Genomic DNA, 15003 nt, shown 5'->3' with positions numbered 1-15003 from the left:
ACCTCAAAAACAATGTTAGGAGCCGGAATTTCCAATCTGCAAGCCTAACGAATGTTGGTCGTGAAGTGTTTAGAATGTTTGGATCCCCGGGGAGTTTCACTGAAATGTTCGGGCGACACGCGCTTGCATACTTCCATGCCTGTCAATCTCGAGTAGAGACAGGACTCATTATTGGAAACTCCGAAAATCTCATACCGATCTCTGTTCAAATAAAGTTAATAAGGGTACGTTACTATATTTTCGCAGATATCTAGAAGTTAAAACATCGTGTGAAGAAATATTCTCAAATATGAAACTTACAAAACCTTTCATGCCTGAAACGCTGTGCTTCCGATTTCTGACTTATCTAGATGACGTTGTTACCGTCAATCCATAACATTTCAATTGGCCACAAATCCATCGACGAAGGCAAATGGTCTTATCATAGCTGGCTTCAGGACCTCCCTCGGGGCCTTGGATATTTGGTTGTAGGCACGGAGTCTAGTGTTAACAAAATATGGCAACCTGCAGTTTGGGTGAAAAATTATGTAGATTTGCGATTTGCAGTTTACAAAGGTACACTAAGTGCATCAGTGACCCATTGACTCGAAGAGGACTGAGAAATTGCTGCTATAATATAAAATAGCATTATCAATTCAAATTTGTCATAGGTACCTCACAGCTTTTCTGGATAGCCTAGACACCTATTTGCTATTTTACTGTGTTGATTTAAACCACCAATAAAATTCATTGAATTGTTTGCAACTTTTTATTTCACTATACCATGTCCAATTCCTCGTATCTCATAGCCAACTCGACGTAAATAGCAATTAATGTCATTTAAATATCAATTCCACGAAACGTTTATCAAAAACTCCTCCATCCTAGTATCCTAGCAACCCTAAAATCCCATTTAGTAAGTATCCCATTACATAAATTGAATACTAAAATCACAACTGACCTTCTATATTTTTCGCAAATTACATGCCATCCAATGCAATTTGCCTAACGGCACGATACAGGCAATAGACATTTTTTTTTGCGTATGCATGTTCATGAAATTGCCTGAAATTTTTGTTGTTGTGGCAAACCAGTATGTCCAAGCGACGAAATGCAGCCTGGACGTATTGATGGGACTGCAGGCAATGAATTTCTGGACCTAGATGAACAGGTTTTAGCTCTTTGTCTCGGGTGAGCGAACGATCATCTGATCGAGGGAAAAAGTTTTGGAAAATGAAAAAAAAAACCGGACTGAACTAACAACACAACGACGAACCCGGCAAAGAAAACAGAATAACGATTTGGGCATTTTCTCATGGAACGTGCGTTCCCTGTACAGAGAAGGAGATGCCAAGCAGTTAGCGATTTCCTATTCCAATATAAGGCAGATATAACACCGTTGCGAGAGATGCGTTGGACAGGGACCGGTTTCATGGAAAAAAGTCGCTACACCATATATTATAGTGGCCATCCAATAAACCATATGCTCGGAGTAGGTTTCCTAGCCAGCGAAAAAATTAAACCTGTTGTGATTTGCTCTGAGCGAAAGGCTATGCATCTACGTTTGCAAGGCAAATCTAGAAATATAAGCCTCATAAACATTCACGCTCCTACAGAAGAGAGTGCAGAGTCAGAGCAGTAGAACGAATTCTTGAAGCCTGTCCCACTTATGATATAAAAATTATACTTGGAGATTTTAACAACCAAGTAGGGACGTAGCCCGTATTCAGGCGGTAGGTTGCCTCCCATAGCTTACATAAGCATGCCGATGAAGTTGTTGGAAGTACCTGGTACTAGCTGGTTCGACGATGAGTGTACGGAACGGAAAAATGTTGCATATCGGGTAATGTCGCATTCTCAAAGAACGCGGACACGCGCGGAGACTTATTAACAATTCCAGCGAGCGGAGAAGCGACTTCACAGACAGAAAAAGGAACCCTGGGAGAACCAATATCAAACAAATTTCAATTTGAAAGGCCATAACTTTTTAAGGTGCCACGAGTTTTCATCAGGATTGATGAGTCTTCCTTGCTTGTCGTATGAGGCGACTAAAAGGGATGGAAATTTGTGGGCCAACAACGTGCAAATTTTAAAACCTTATTGCTACCGAATCGTCAACAACACCTCGGAGAGGAACTGACCCGACGCCTATAACCTTTAGCTATTGTAAACAGACTATGATTAGTTTCTGGTAGCGAGAGTCCTCGGAATGTTCACTTTCCCCAACTTGAGCAAGAATTTCAACGATATAAGCTGGACATTCTGGTCATAAGCGAAGTGTGATGTGGGACTCTGGAAAGTACTACTCTTCCTCTTGCGACGCGAATGATAATGTGCTTTTGTACTCTGGAAAGCAAAGTGGTAACAGACAATAATTCGGTGGCAGGTTGTTTCAGACGGCTACCGCAAGACGCGCTTTCTTGACATGAGAACCGGTTTCTGACAGACTTCTAACTGGTTCTGGATTCTGGTCCAGGTCAACGAGTATCACAATTGTACAACCCTATGCACCAACGAAGGCTTCCAATATAGTGGAAAAGGATGTTTTCAACGAGCAATTAAACGCAATTCAAGGGGAACTTCCTAAAGGTAACATTGTGATCGTTATGGGTGACCTGAATGGCAACCTTTCTCAGCCATGTAATGGGGAAACACGGTCTTAGCGACCGTAATGGTAGTGGTGGAAAGTCTGTTGATTTCTCCAGTTTCCACCGCCTCGTCATTAGTAACACTTTGTTCGAGCACGGAACATCCCATAACATCAGTTAGGTTTCAACTGACCTACACCGTACGAGCAATCAGATCGACCGTTTCATGATCATCAGTAGATTTGTCTCCTGAATATGCGTAGCAAGAAAGGCGCTGACATCGGCCACGAAATTGATCACCAGCTGATGGTCACTTACGTTTGCTTGCGTGTTGCGTTCAACACTTCTCGTAGGGTTGGAAAGCTGCGGGCCGCTAAGTTCAACTTGCATGATCCATCTATCGCCCGACAGTGGAAGAGCTATCTACTGATCGGACGGCAGATATGCTGAGTAACCCGCCTGAGGACAGTGCGATGGTCGCGATGGTTGGGGCGTCAGTTTCACGATCTCGGCGCTGACTGCTGGAACTACGTTTCCGCCTTTTTAAAGAAAAAATGCCTCAGAATATCCTTGAGCATTGGGCGGGGAGCATTCTCGAATTCTATACAGGTCGTCGGCCTCGTCGCGAAGGGACGTCATAAAACCTGGCTGACTGCGGAATCATGGAAGCGGATCGATGAACGGAAGGGGTTGAAAGCTCTATTGACCTCTGCGAGTGATGGCAAGCGCGACGCGCTCGAACTATGATACCGAGAAATTCAGGGAAGCGAAAGATGTCGCAGAACACAATGATTTTAGAAGTATATACCGTATCACGAAAGAACTTGCATTTAGCCGCAACTCTTTCGATGGTACTGTGAAGGACGTCTACAGTCGACTTCTCATTCTGATGACGAGCAACTAAAGAGCTGGAAAGAAGACATCATCACGGTTCTTAACCGGTGTGGATGAAATGGCAACTCAAACGGATTAAAACTGCTAGGCTTGACGGTCTCCCTGTATTCATACTGAATTTTTGGGAGTCCGAGACTTTTCCCAGAGAGTGGAAGAAAGGAATGTTCGTTAAGATTCCTTTGAATGTGACAATTGGAGGGGTATCTGCTTTTCTGCTGCCGTCGCAAAGATAATGGCTAAAATAATCCTGAAACGCATCAAAGAACATCTCGAAACCTTGATCGACAGAGAGCAGGGTGGTTCCCACTCCAGATCTTCCTGCATTGACCACATCAACATCCTATGGACCATTTTGGAACAGTGCACGGAGTTTACATCTTCGCTGCACCTGCTTTCGACAGTGCGAACAGGGAGTGTACCTGGAGTGATCTACCTATGAGGGTTATTCCGGAGAAACTAATAGCTATTACCAACTTGAGCAGGTGATCTAAAGGATACTCTGCTGTCCGCATTCCTGCGACGTGTAAAGCTGGTGTTGAAATCGCATCTCTCGGAGAAGAATAAAATAAGCGCATTGAATGTATTCGCTCGCGTCCAGCGGCGGATACGGACTACTATGTTCAAATTTCGAATGCGTCATCCAAACTCTGCCGTGCAACGGATGAACCTGACTCGTGACATCGGAGGCACAACATGACCGCCAAGTCGACCCATTTCGCGCATATTTTTATAGCAAAGAGCACGCGAGTCCCTTGCATGTGGCTATCTGTAAAGCAGACTGTGGGCTGACTCGAAATCGACTGAAATCGAAGACAATGCACGGTAAATACGTGAATTGTCTTTGGCAGCCATTTGTCGAACAGATGGTTGTGTGCTGGGGAGCTCTTTGCTGAGACGGAGGGGTTCATGTGAGCCATTCAGGACGACGTGGTCGCCTCCCGAACTTATAAGAAGCTCATAACGAAAGAGCGTTTGGAGAACGACCAGTGTAGAATGTGTGATTAGGCGTTAGAGACGTTGGACCATCTCATTTCTGGCTGTTCTGTTATGGCATCGGTGCAATACACGAGGTTATCCATCAAAACCTTACCTACAAGCATGAGTTGATCACGGGAACATGTCCGGTTTACCGATATGAGCCGCAAGCAGTACTTGATAGTTCTGCTTACAGCATGTATTGGGACAGGCAAGTTCTAACTGATCGCCATGCACCACACGACAAGCCTGTTGTGCTGTTAGTTGAGAAAACGGGTCGCTCCGCGTATATTATTGATGTTGAGATACGTGGAGAAGAAGGTGAACTGTGAGCCACTGGCTCAGGAAATGAATGAAATTTAGCGTCTCGAGCGCGTGGTTGTAGGTCCCATAATATTGTCAGCTACAGGTATTTTACCTAAAGCACTCACGGCTTACCTTAATGTCCTGGAACTCCAACACAGTCTGGTTAAAACCATGCAGAAGTTTACCACTCTGCATACATGCTCGATGCTGCGGGTAGTACTCGACGGATTCTCCCATTGACTTACCACGGCCACCACTACCAGGGCCCCATTTATCTTTTAAATAGGTAGGATCATCCGGGAAATGCTTGACACTTAGTGCTAGTATTAGATAAAATCCGGCATCTGCCGAGATTGTGACAACTCGGAAATAATAATAATAATCGTTGGCGCAACAATCCATATTGGATCAAGGCCATGAAGTGTGTTAGAGCACTTCATTCAAGACCGTAACGGTACACTACAGGACTCGCCGGGGTCATTGGACCAAGAAAAATGTACTTGAAGCCAATGGGTAAGCAAACTAGCATTTTCCAGGTGCAAATATATGCCATAGACAGATACGCCTCCTTTAAACTCCAAAAGAACTACAAGGGACGGAACATTGCTGACTGGACTGACATCCAAGTGGCGATCAAGGTACTTAGATCCTACCGGGTGAACTCTAAACTAGTATGGGAATACCTTCAGAGACTGAATACGCTCGACTCGCACAATAAAGTCTGGATACTCTGGGTTCCAGGCCATGTTGGGTTGCAAGGCAATGAGGCAGAGGACAAACTGCTTAAGAAGGAAGCTTTACACGAGTCAGAACCCTTCTATGGAATGGAAACGGGTCCGTGGCTGTGTCAAAAAAAAATGAAGAGGAGGGGCACAATAGTTCTTTAAAGAGGCAGTGCTACTTCCCCTTAACAGAATAATAATAATAACAATTATCTCTTACCCGAATGAGTCTGATTCCAGTGAATATTAAGATACCAAATAACATAAAGATATGTTTTCAATTTATTCTTCTTTTCAGGCACTACAGTCCAACGTCTGGACGTTGCCCCCATTCACCAAGGTTAAGTGCCCACATCCTCGAATTAGTGAAGCAGTGAATCGCGTTATCTGCAAAGTCCTACCGTCTATTTTTGAGTTTTCCAGGAACTCGTTTACCTTCCACCTTGCTTCTGAAGCGGCATCTGAGAATCTTAGTGTCATTCGCTTCGCTTCGTTTATGGAGCGTCTACTGGGACTTTTTTATCATGATATCGATAGCGACTTCGGATTCGTGGTATACGATGCATACCTTCTTGCTCACGCAATCAACATTCGATCGCAAAATTCCCTACTCTCCGGCCTGGTTCATTGCCCATATTTAGCTATGGCAACGCAGTTTCGGCCGAATCGAAGCTAGTTAACTTTGCATCAGCATGGGCAATCATCAGACATGATTCATAAAGCAAACCATCATGTAAGGTTGATTAAGCGTCGACTTCTCGATCACGTTGCCCTGGGTTCAATTCTCGATCGTCATGGATGTTTGTGTTTGTATTTGTATTTGCCTCGCTGCTGTAGGCTTATTACTTGCATAGTTTTAAATAGGAGAGTATGTAACAATAAAAATGAAGAGACTCTGCGGATGTCCTATTCTGAAAAAAAGGAGTCAAAAGCTATTCCAGTGAGGTTTTAAATATTGTTAGGGTACGCAATGTTTTAATTCAGAATTTGTGCAAAAGGTACCTGAGGAAGGCCGCATTTAGTCAGCAATCATCCAAGTGAGGCGTAATGCAGGGTTCCAACGACATTCCTCGGCGACTATAACATCCTAACTCAAAACTCGTTGAGTACGAAACGTTTTCTCCACAAATGTTGATAAAGCTGTAGTTAGCCATCTATAGCGGGAGAAAACACAGAGACAACATCCAATTTTTCGATTCCATATCGTTCGGCGATATGCCTTTGTCCTCCCTTTATTTCATAATTTCAGCGTCTTTACACGGATCTACAGGGTGCGGCAGAATAATTTCCTTTTTTTAAGATGGGCAGCACCATTCAGGCTAATGGTCTCGTTCGAGAGGCGGGACTATATAATTTTTACCCCAGACAGGACAGTTCAGTCGCCATCATGCGGTCGAAGGAAGGAAGCAGGATGGGACTTTTGCCTTTGAGGCCTACTCTAATGGCCCAGCAAATAGAAATATCGAGGCAGTGAGAACTTCAATTTTGCGATCCCCACGGCGGTCTGCGCACAAACATGCATTTGCTCTTGGATTTTCCGATCGTTTAGTGAGGACAATTCTTCATTCTCATAAGGTTCTTCCTCTTGTGAATGAAATAAATTATCACTGTAGCAAACGGAGTAAAGCCACTGGGCTTGATGATCTCCGTGTAGTAATTTATCACTGCAGACCTGCTGCTTCCACTCCTAAGGAAATCTTGGGAATCCGAGACATTTCCCAGAGAGTGGAAGAAGGGGAGATCGTTAAAATTCCAAAGAAGAGAACCCGTTTTTAAAGTGACAATTGGAAAAGTAACTGCGTGTTGCCTGTCGTTGCAAGAATAATCCTGAAACGCATCAAAGGAGATCCCGAAAGCTTAATCGACAGAGAGCAGGTTGGCTTTCGCTCCGGATCCTCCTGCATTGACCACATCAACACCCTGCGGATCATGTTGGGACAGCGCGCGGAGTTTAGATCTTTTCGCTGTACCTGCAACGAGGTATAATCTCGGAGAATTTTGAAGACTAAAGCTGAGTCCGCCAGGACTGGATATCGATATTATTTCCTTTTGTTATCGGTGATTTTCTTCATGCTGCCTTGCCTGGAAGACGTGGAGGAATTTAATAGACGATGGGGAAAGATCTCAAACACCTCAACTACGCTGATGACATCTGCTTGGTCTCTCTCTGGATTTGGAAAGAGAGACAAGTAGAGTTGGACTGAAGATAAACACCAACAAAACCAAAGTTCTCAGTCTGGTGGATCATCGCACTCTCCCTATTTGTAATAATCTGCAGAGCACGAAAGGCGTCAATTAATTTGTGTATCTAGAAAGCGTGGTTTCTGCCGACGGTGGCACCGAACTTGATTTTGCCGGACGCATTAAGATCACTGGTCCTCCTTCGCTGCCTCGTCTAAAATCTGGAAATGCAGTTATCTCATTACCAAGAACAAATTGAGACTGTTCTGTGCTAATGTACTTTCTGCGTTGCTATATGGGGGTAGCACATGGAAGGTGAACTCCGGTGTTACTCAAAGCTCCAAGTCTTTTTCAATACCTGTTTACGTCTTATCATTTGAGTACGATGGCCTCACAATATCACAACGAAGATATTGGTCGGAGCACAGGCCCGGGAACTAATACGCACTGTGATCGGAAAGCGGAAGTGGCAGGGGATAGGTCACAGACTAAGGACGGGCGACAATTGCATTGCTGGCTACGTCATGCAGTCGAATCCACTCTCCCAAGATAACCGACGGGTGGTTTGCCCCAAGGGCACTTGGCGCAGAACAGCAGAGGAGGAGTGCGAGCGTCTCGGGCAGTCGAGGCGGGAGATGAAGGGCATTTCAGCACGATGGTGCGCTATACCCCACCAAAGGGTGAATGGCAACCATATTATTATTCGGAGTTCAAAAACTTTCAAATTTTAACATATTAAACGCGACCCAAGGGTGGGAAGTCCTTGGAGTACAGTCATAATTGCTGCTTCTCCTGGTATGTCAGTCAAACTCAACAAGTACCACGAAATTATTAGTTTCTCATGAAATTTACCGACAATAACTCATCACATCAATTACAGAAGATATAGAATTTCGTATCCGACCTCAAATCGATTTACCCTCCAAGAGCAATATTTGCATAATGAATCCCCCCATTATGTTTTCATTTGAGTGATTATTTATAAAGTAGTTCGCCATCCCTCGTTGCTATCATTCCACAGGGGAAAACGTCCTATCGCTTGGCTACCGCAAAAACTGCACCCGATACAGCACCAGCTGCGCGATAATCGATGGAGAATGGAATGTCGTCATCCCTGCAACTAATAAAATGGAATTCCCTTCGTTTCTGCTGCTACAAATCGACCACGGAAACAGGAAGTGATAAGCGAGAACCATAACAGAACCAAAAAAAAATCCCATAAAGAAATCACGAGAGGCTGAAGCTAAACCCAAGGCGAAACTGGAGCGTCGCTGGATTTGCCCAGAACACAGACGATGGGCAAAAAGAACAAGTGATGTGCAAGCAAGAACTTACCATTTGGTTGTGGTTTCCACTCGTAGCTCGTGGTAGGAAGCGGTGAACTGGAACTTGGCCGCTCGCTTGTTTACACGCTGCAGACGCTTCCACACGCTCCCCATTGTAGCAGGGAGGGAGCAGCGGTTGTCTTGGGAGTCCGGTCTGAGGAATAGTATCCAATAGTCGTGGCTACCCTGGGTAGTCTGTACGCCGCACCCCCGAGGGATAAACAACTAACTCACTATGACTTTTGTATTTCTTTAGAACTTCATCGAAGCCGAAGTTACCCACTAACACTCCCTTCGCAAGGATCCAATCACTTTCACGAGGCAGATGGTGTGCTTCCTAATTTGACGACATCTGCATCGTATCCAAGGACCTGTCCGAGGTTTCAAAAGATGTCATTTGGCGACCGTCTGGCCACAAAACCGGGTCACAACTGGGACGGCCGAAGGGCAATGTTGCAACTCCTTGACCCGATGCGCTTTACTTTCGCGACGCTAATCACTCACCCGATTCGGGGCACTTTCCCGGCTGTCTGATGTCACAGACGAATTTCCAAGGAGATCGTTGTTTTCCTGGGAAATCAAAACTTGGCACTGGCAATCGCGGCCTTGGGCCCGTCACTGTCAACCAATCGCTCGCGGCGGCAAGCACGCAATTCGCTACCCCGCGCGAATTCACTGAATGTTTTCTTAGCCCCGCGCTACGTGCGATCACGGAACAAATCAATTCTCACCCTAACCCGTTCGGTTCGCTGCAGCCGCACTAATTAGGAACCCCTTCGTCGACCAGGCTATTTTCCACTGATTGCTCACACATCATGACGTCACTTGAGCACGGCCACCACTCACTCGACTCCAAGTTTTCCCGATTTTCGCTGGATTTTACGCGAAATCGACAGAAACAGAAACTCACGGTAATGGGGAGATAGGCGACAAGTTAGTCTTTGGAATACGCCGTTCGGTTGGTCTTGTCCGCGTGCGGAAAACGCAAGATTTCCTCGAAATTGCACAACTTTTTCGCTCGACTCTTTGACAGACACAAAGACGGACCGTCGTCGTCTTCGACTCGAACTCCACCGTCGCCCGACAAAACTTCAACTACGAACGCGAGAGGCGAGCGAACGACCGAGGAGGGTTTGACAGATCTTATGACGGAGATCGACGGAGACATTTCTCACAGTTTGACCATCACTGTATAGCAAATCCAGGGATGGCCAGCTATGAGGCGGCAAATATGAAATGAGCAAAACTGATGCAAAATAGATTGAAATTTGAATTTAGAATCACGTCTGCAAACAGCTTCCGCCTCTCAAACTTTCTGAAATACGAACTAATTTAATAATAATGATTAAATGGCACCTGTTTGTTCTGCAAACTGGTATAATACATCCAAAACCATATTTTTTTCGGGATTAACTCGTTTTAATGTCCGCAAAAGCGCCAGACCATAGAAAAAAAAAATTAAATAGTATCGTATTTGGGTCAAGCCAAATGCAAAGCGTAGAGTTAGATTGGAACTAGTATCTTATAGCGAATTAAAATCTTCGGTTGTAATCTTTGATTGCTCTCGCTCTGAGTGCATAGAAACTTTAACTTGACCTACTAGATGGAGTCATAATTTTACTAAAAACATGTTTTTTTATTTTAAGAATAAACTAACAATATTCCAACGAAACAAATAAAACCGTTCAGATGCTAGTTGGGTTGGAGTTAAACAAATTTATAAATAAAATATGGGCCTAAACAACTCCTTGTCGTTGGGGTGATGTGAGCCTAGCTCTGCCAAAGTGGTAGTTGTGGTGTGGATCAGGAGCCAGCCCCTTTGGGACCCTAGTCGGGTAGTGTGCATTGAACCGGTATTAGCAGACCACGTTGCCCAGATTCGCTGATCCGACCGTGAGTTCTAGGATTAACTAATCGTAGGTTAGGCCTCAGGGAACTGGGATAGAGGCTTTGTTTCCGAGGTTATACCCGTTTCTGACTATTGCGGCCTGCTCCCTTGCACACGATGCGCTTGTAAAAATTTAAGTGGTGAACACAAACAATACGAACTAGAAGATAGTGGGAATGGAGAATGAGTTGGCTGCGTTTATATGCAACACGAAAATGCGTCGCTCACCCCAGGGAAGGACACAGCAAGGGCTGAAATACCCGACGAGACATCGGGATGCGCAGATGGAGAGGAGGACTTCTCAAAGTGATGCGGCATTTGCAACGGAGATGGCAACCCAGACAGTACCAAGCTGTGGTCAAAGGTAGATACTAGACAGATACCACACTCCCCCTTGCTCACCAAAAAATGAAATCAGAACGGGTACGCACGATTTCAAAGTGTTTTGCCCTTGAGCATGAGCAAGATATAACGAAAATCCAATCAGCTGTCTTTGACATACCGCCCAGACTTGCCAATGGGTTGGTAAGAACAGCAAGTTTTTGCCTATGTATAAGTGAAACTACTTTTTGCTATATGGGTGAGCGCGGCAGTAGTACCTGAATAGCAAAAGCTCACCGATCTCTCTCTTACCAATACGATTTGACGAAGATTATACCTTGTCCTTGTTTAGCGTCTCTAATGTGTACAGATAAGCTTCTGCAACACATGCGCAAATCGGGGCATTTTAGTATGGGTACTGCCTATTATGTATACTGTGATATAGTTGTGGAAAGAGGCACAGTGGAAACTGCCGAAACTAACTAAATGGTTTCGAATATAAGCCGAGTGGGAGGGCTGTCGACTACTCTGCCGCAAGCTGAAGAGGAAATGATGAAGCACCAAAAGAAAAGGTGGGGAGACGAAGGAGGACTAGACTGACAGCTCTGTTTATTAAGCCGACGAAAGGCAAGACTTTTGCGAAAATCCTCAGTGAAATCCGTTACAAGATCGCGCCCGAAAATAGCGGAGCAGAAGTATTTTCCATTCGAAAAACGAATGGAGGTAGAGTCCTAGTCGAATTAGGCCTAAGGACAACAAATAAAGTTACTTTTTGTGAAGTAGTCAAGGGGCTTCTGAAAGAAAAAGCTTTGGTTTGCAGCCTAGAATCCACATGATTCCTGGAAATTCGAGATGTTGACTGCCTCACAGAAAAGAACGAGGTAGACAAGGCCATCAAACGGGAATGTAAAGAGGCAACCAATGTCTGGATTATTTAGTGTTCATCAGTGAACAGTACCGAAACAAGGACCCAGCTTCATGGCATCCTGACATATCATGTAGCGCTGCCATCTGGGTTCACGACGGCACCCTCCTTAGGGTTCTTACCCAAGGCCGAGGGGACGGCTTTGTCTGGATTCGGTGTTCAGTGATAACGTTTTTTAGGGTCTATCTTACGCCGAATGAGACGATGCCGGACGCCGACGCAGGTTTGATGCTCTGAAGGACTCTATCTTGGGCATAGAAGAGCGGATCCTAGTCAGGGGTGACTTCAATGTTAGGGCACTTGCTTCACCCAGACTCCAGAGGGAAACGAATTCTCGAAATGGCGACTAGAACAGGAGTGGTAGTTCTAAACACCGCTGTAGCTTACACTGTCGTAAATTCAGTTATGAATCTGATAACAACGGTCTGCGGAGCTTCCATGCCCCAGGAAGGTATCGAGACGTAGCAAACCCTTTATGTATTGGTGGGTGGCGGAAATTGCAAAGCTACAGAAAAAGTATCACAGACTCTGCCGCTTAACGCAACGTCTAAACGACCGCATTGTATGGCACTATTCCCTGCGCCCACAGCACCCAGAACTCTCCACTTTTCTCTATAAAAGATTTGGAACAGGTAGCCTTCTCTATGAAAAGCAAGAAGGCGCCAGGATCCGATGCTATTCCAGCAGAGGTATATAAATTGATATTCCAACATCGGCCAAACCTACTGTTCGGGGCATTCAACGCTTGCCTGCAAGAGGGCATTTTCCCTACTCGTTGGAAGGTGGTGAGGCCTGCGCTGATTAGCAAACGGAAAGGCGACCCTGAGTTGCTGTCTTTATACTGCCCACTTCGTATGCTTGACATTGCCGGGAAAATGCTCGAAAAGCTTATCAGAAGTAGACTCGCTGAAGCGATACGTGCTGCCGGGGGCTTATTCACACAGCAGTTCGGTTTTAGAGCACAGTTAATGCTGTCATACAAGTCGTAGATGCCGTTCGTCGAGAGGATGCAGATAGCCGACGAGCTCGACGGGTGGCGCTACTCGTAACACTTGACGTCAGAAACGCCTTTAATCCCGTAAGATGGAAAGACATTCCAGGCACATTAGACAATACCTTCCACGTGCCGAACTATCTCTTATGGATATTGAGGAATTACTCGTATGTGAGGAACCGCTCCCTAGTTTATGAAACGCTAGACGATCAAGGAGGTCACGTCGGGGGTAGCGCAGGGATCCATCCTAGAATCAGATCTCTGGAACGCTTCGTATGATAATCAACTTAAACTCGACATGCCAGAAGAGTCGCGTCTGGTCGGTTAGGTAGGTGATGTCGCGCTGCTTGTTGCCAGACGCACTTTCGAATAGGTACAAAGCAGACTTGGCATATTGATGTGACGGGTAAGCGGAAGAATGATAACCAGGCTATCTATGATAACATAGCCAAGGCGAAACTGTATACGAGAGAAGTCGGTACGGTCTGGTCTAGACACACCAGTGTGTGGGATTTTTACCCACTAAAACCACCCCTGACTCCCTCCCTGCCCCGTGGAACCACCATAAGGTATTACATCACGGGGCGGAGTCAGTTTAGTCTAGCTTAATCACCTTTCTTCTATACGCGGTGTACGTGACCGCGCTTTTCTCCTCTATTCTGCCTTTCGCAGTTTATTTTAGATAGATGCGATCATGCAGTTGTGCGTATCCCAATTCTTTTGTTGTCCTACCATTTTCGCCACCAGATTTTTTGATACCAGCACCTCTCCTAAAGTCTTCTCTAGAATCCTCCATTCTTCCACAAATCCCGGACAGCGGAAGAATATATGCTCTGGGTCCTCCGGGACTCCATCGCAATTGGGACATTCGGGTGAAGTCGTAAACCTGTGCAGGTATTGACGATATCTTCCGTGCCCCGTGAGAAACTAGATGAGATTCTAATTAATCTCACTGTGCCGTCTCTCCGACCACTCCTTGATGACAGGAATGAGCCTGTGAGTCCACCGAGCGTTCCCACCGCTCTTGCCATCTATTTATGGACCTCTCCCTCTCAGCGTTCTGCGTCTGCGATAAGCGAGAGATTAGCTTCGCATTATATATATTCGCCATCTCGTCTGTTAAGATGTCAATCGTCATCATTCCAAAGATGACGAATGCTTCATCATCTGAAACAGTCCTGAAGGCAGAGCATACCCTCAGGGCTGTCCTCCTTTAGGCTGCACTCAGTTTGTTAGTGTTAACTGACATCCGCAACGCCTCTCTCCAAACTGGGGTCGCATAGAGCATGACTGAGGTCACCACCCTGGCTATAAGCAACCTAGAGGTATGCCGTGGTCCTCCCACGTTCGGCATCATCCTCTCCAGGGCCATACTAGCAAGTGGAGGATTTATCACAAACATACTGCACGCGTTGCCTATAGCTGAGCTTCCTGTCTATCACCACCCTCAAGTATTTGATGGTCGGCTTGGAAGTGTTGATATGATTCCCGATTCTAATAAAGACGTAATTTCTTTTCCGGTTCTTAGTGATGAGGACCGCTTCCGTTTTTTCCCTCCGCAAGTGTCAGACACAGAGCTTTCTAGCCAAATTTTAACAACAGTGATTGCCTCGTATAACTCAGCGTCTTCGAGATGCTTTGCGACAATAACCAGCGCTACGTCCAGAGTTACTACCATGCAATATTTGCTGGTACTACCCTTTCCGTAGATTGCATCTTCGGCCAAGCCAGTAACCAATTTGATGCCATCAATGGTTGATCTAGCTTTACGGAACCCATACTACCGACTCTCTCTCAATAACCGGCAGTAATCTGTTATAGATTACCCGCTCTAACATTTTCCCCTCGGTGTACAAAGGACATATGGGTCGGTATGAGGATGGTTCACCTGGAGGTTTACCAGGC

The 15003-nt window shown here is 45.5% G+C and overlaps 1 protein-coding gene across 2 annotated transcripts in view; it reads right to left on the bottom strand.

Moving 5' to 3' along the window:
* The window catches only part of LOC119654564 (EH domain-binding protein 1), a 153792-nt gene extending 143728 nt beyond the window's left edge, over positions 1-10064 (bottom strand). For both annotated transcript variants that reach the window (XM_038060012.1, XM_038060013.1), the window contains exon 1: positions 8981-10064. In XM_038060012.1, the coding sequence (XP_037915940.1) occupies positions 8981-9084 (104 nt within the window). In that variant the 5' untranslated portion in view covers positions 9085-10064. The remainder of the gene's footprint in view (positions 1-8980) is intronic.
* Positions 10065-15003: the final 4939 nt, after the last annotated feature.

The sequence above is a fragment of the Hermetia illucens genome, chromosome 4 (assembly GCF_905115235.1).
Source record: "Hermetia illucens chromosome 4, iHerIll2.2.curated.20191125, whole genome shotgun sequence".
Lineage (NCBI taxonomy): Eukaryota > Metazoa > Arthropoda > Insecta > Diptera > Stratiomyidae > Hermetia > Hermetia illucens.
Note: the sequence above shows the minus strand (reverse complement) of the source record. Positions and strands in the feature narration are given on the sequence as shown.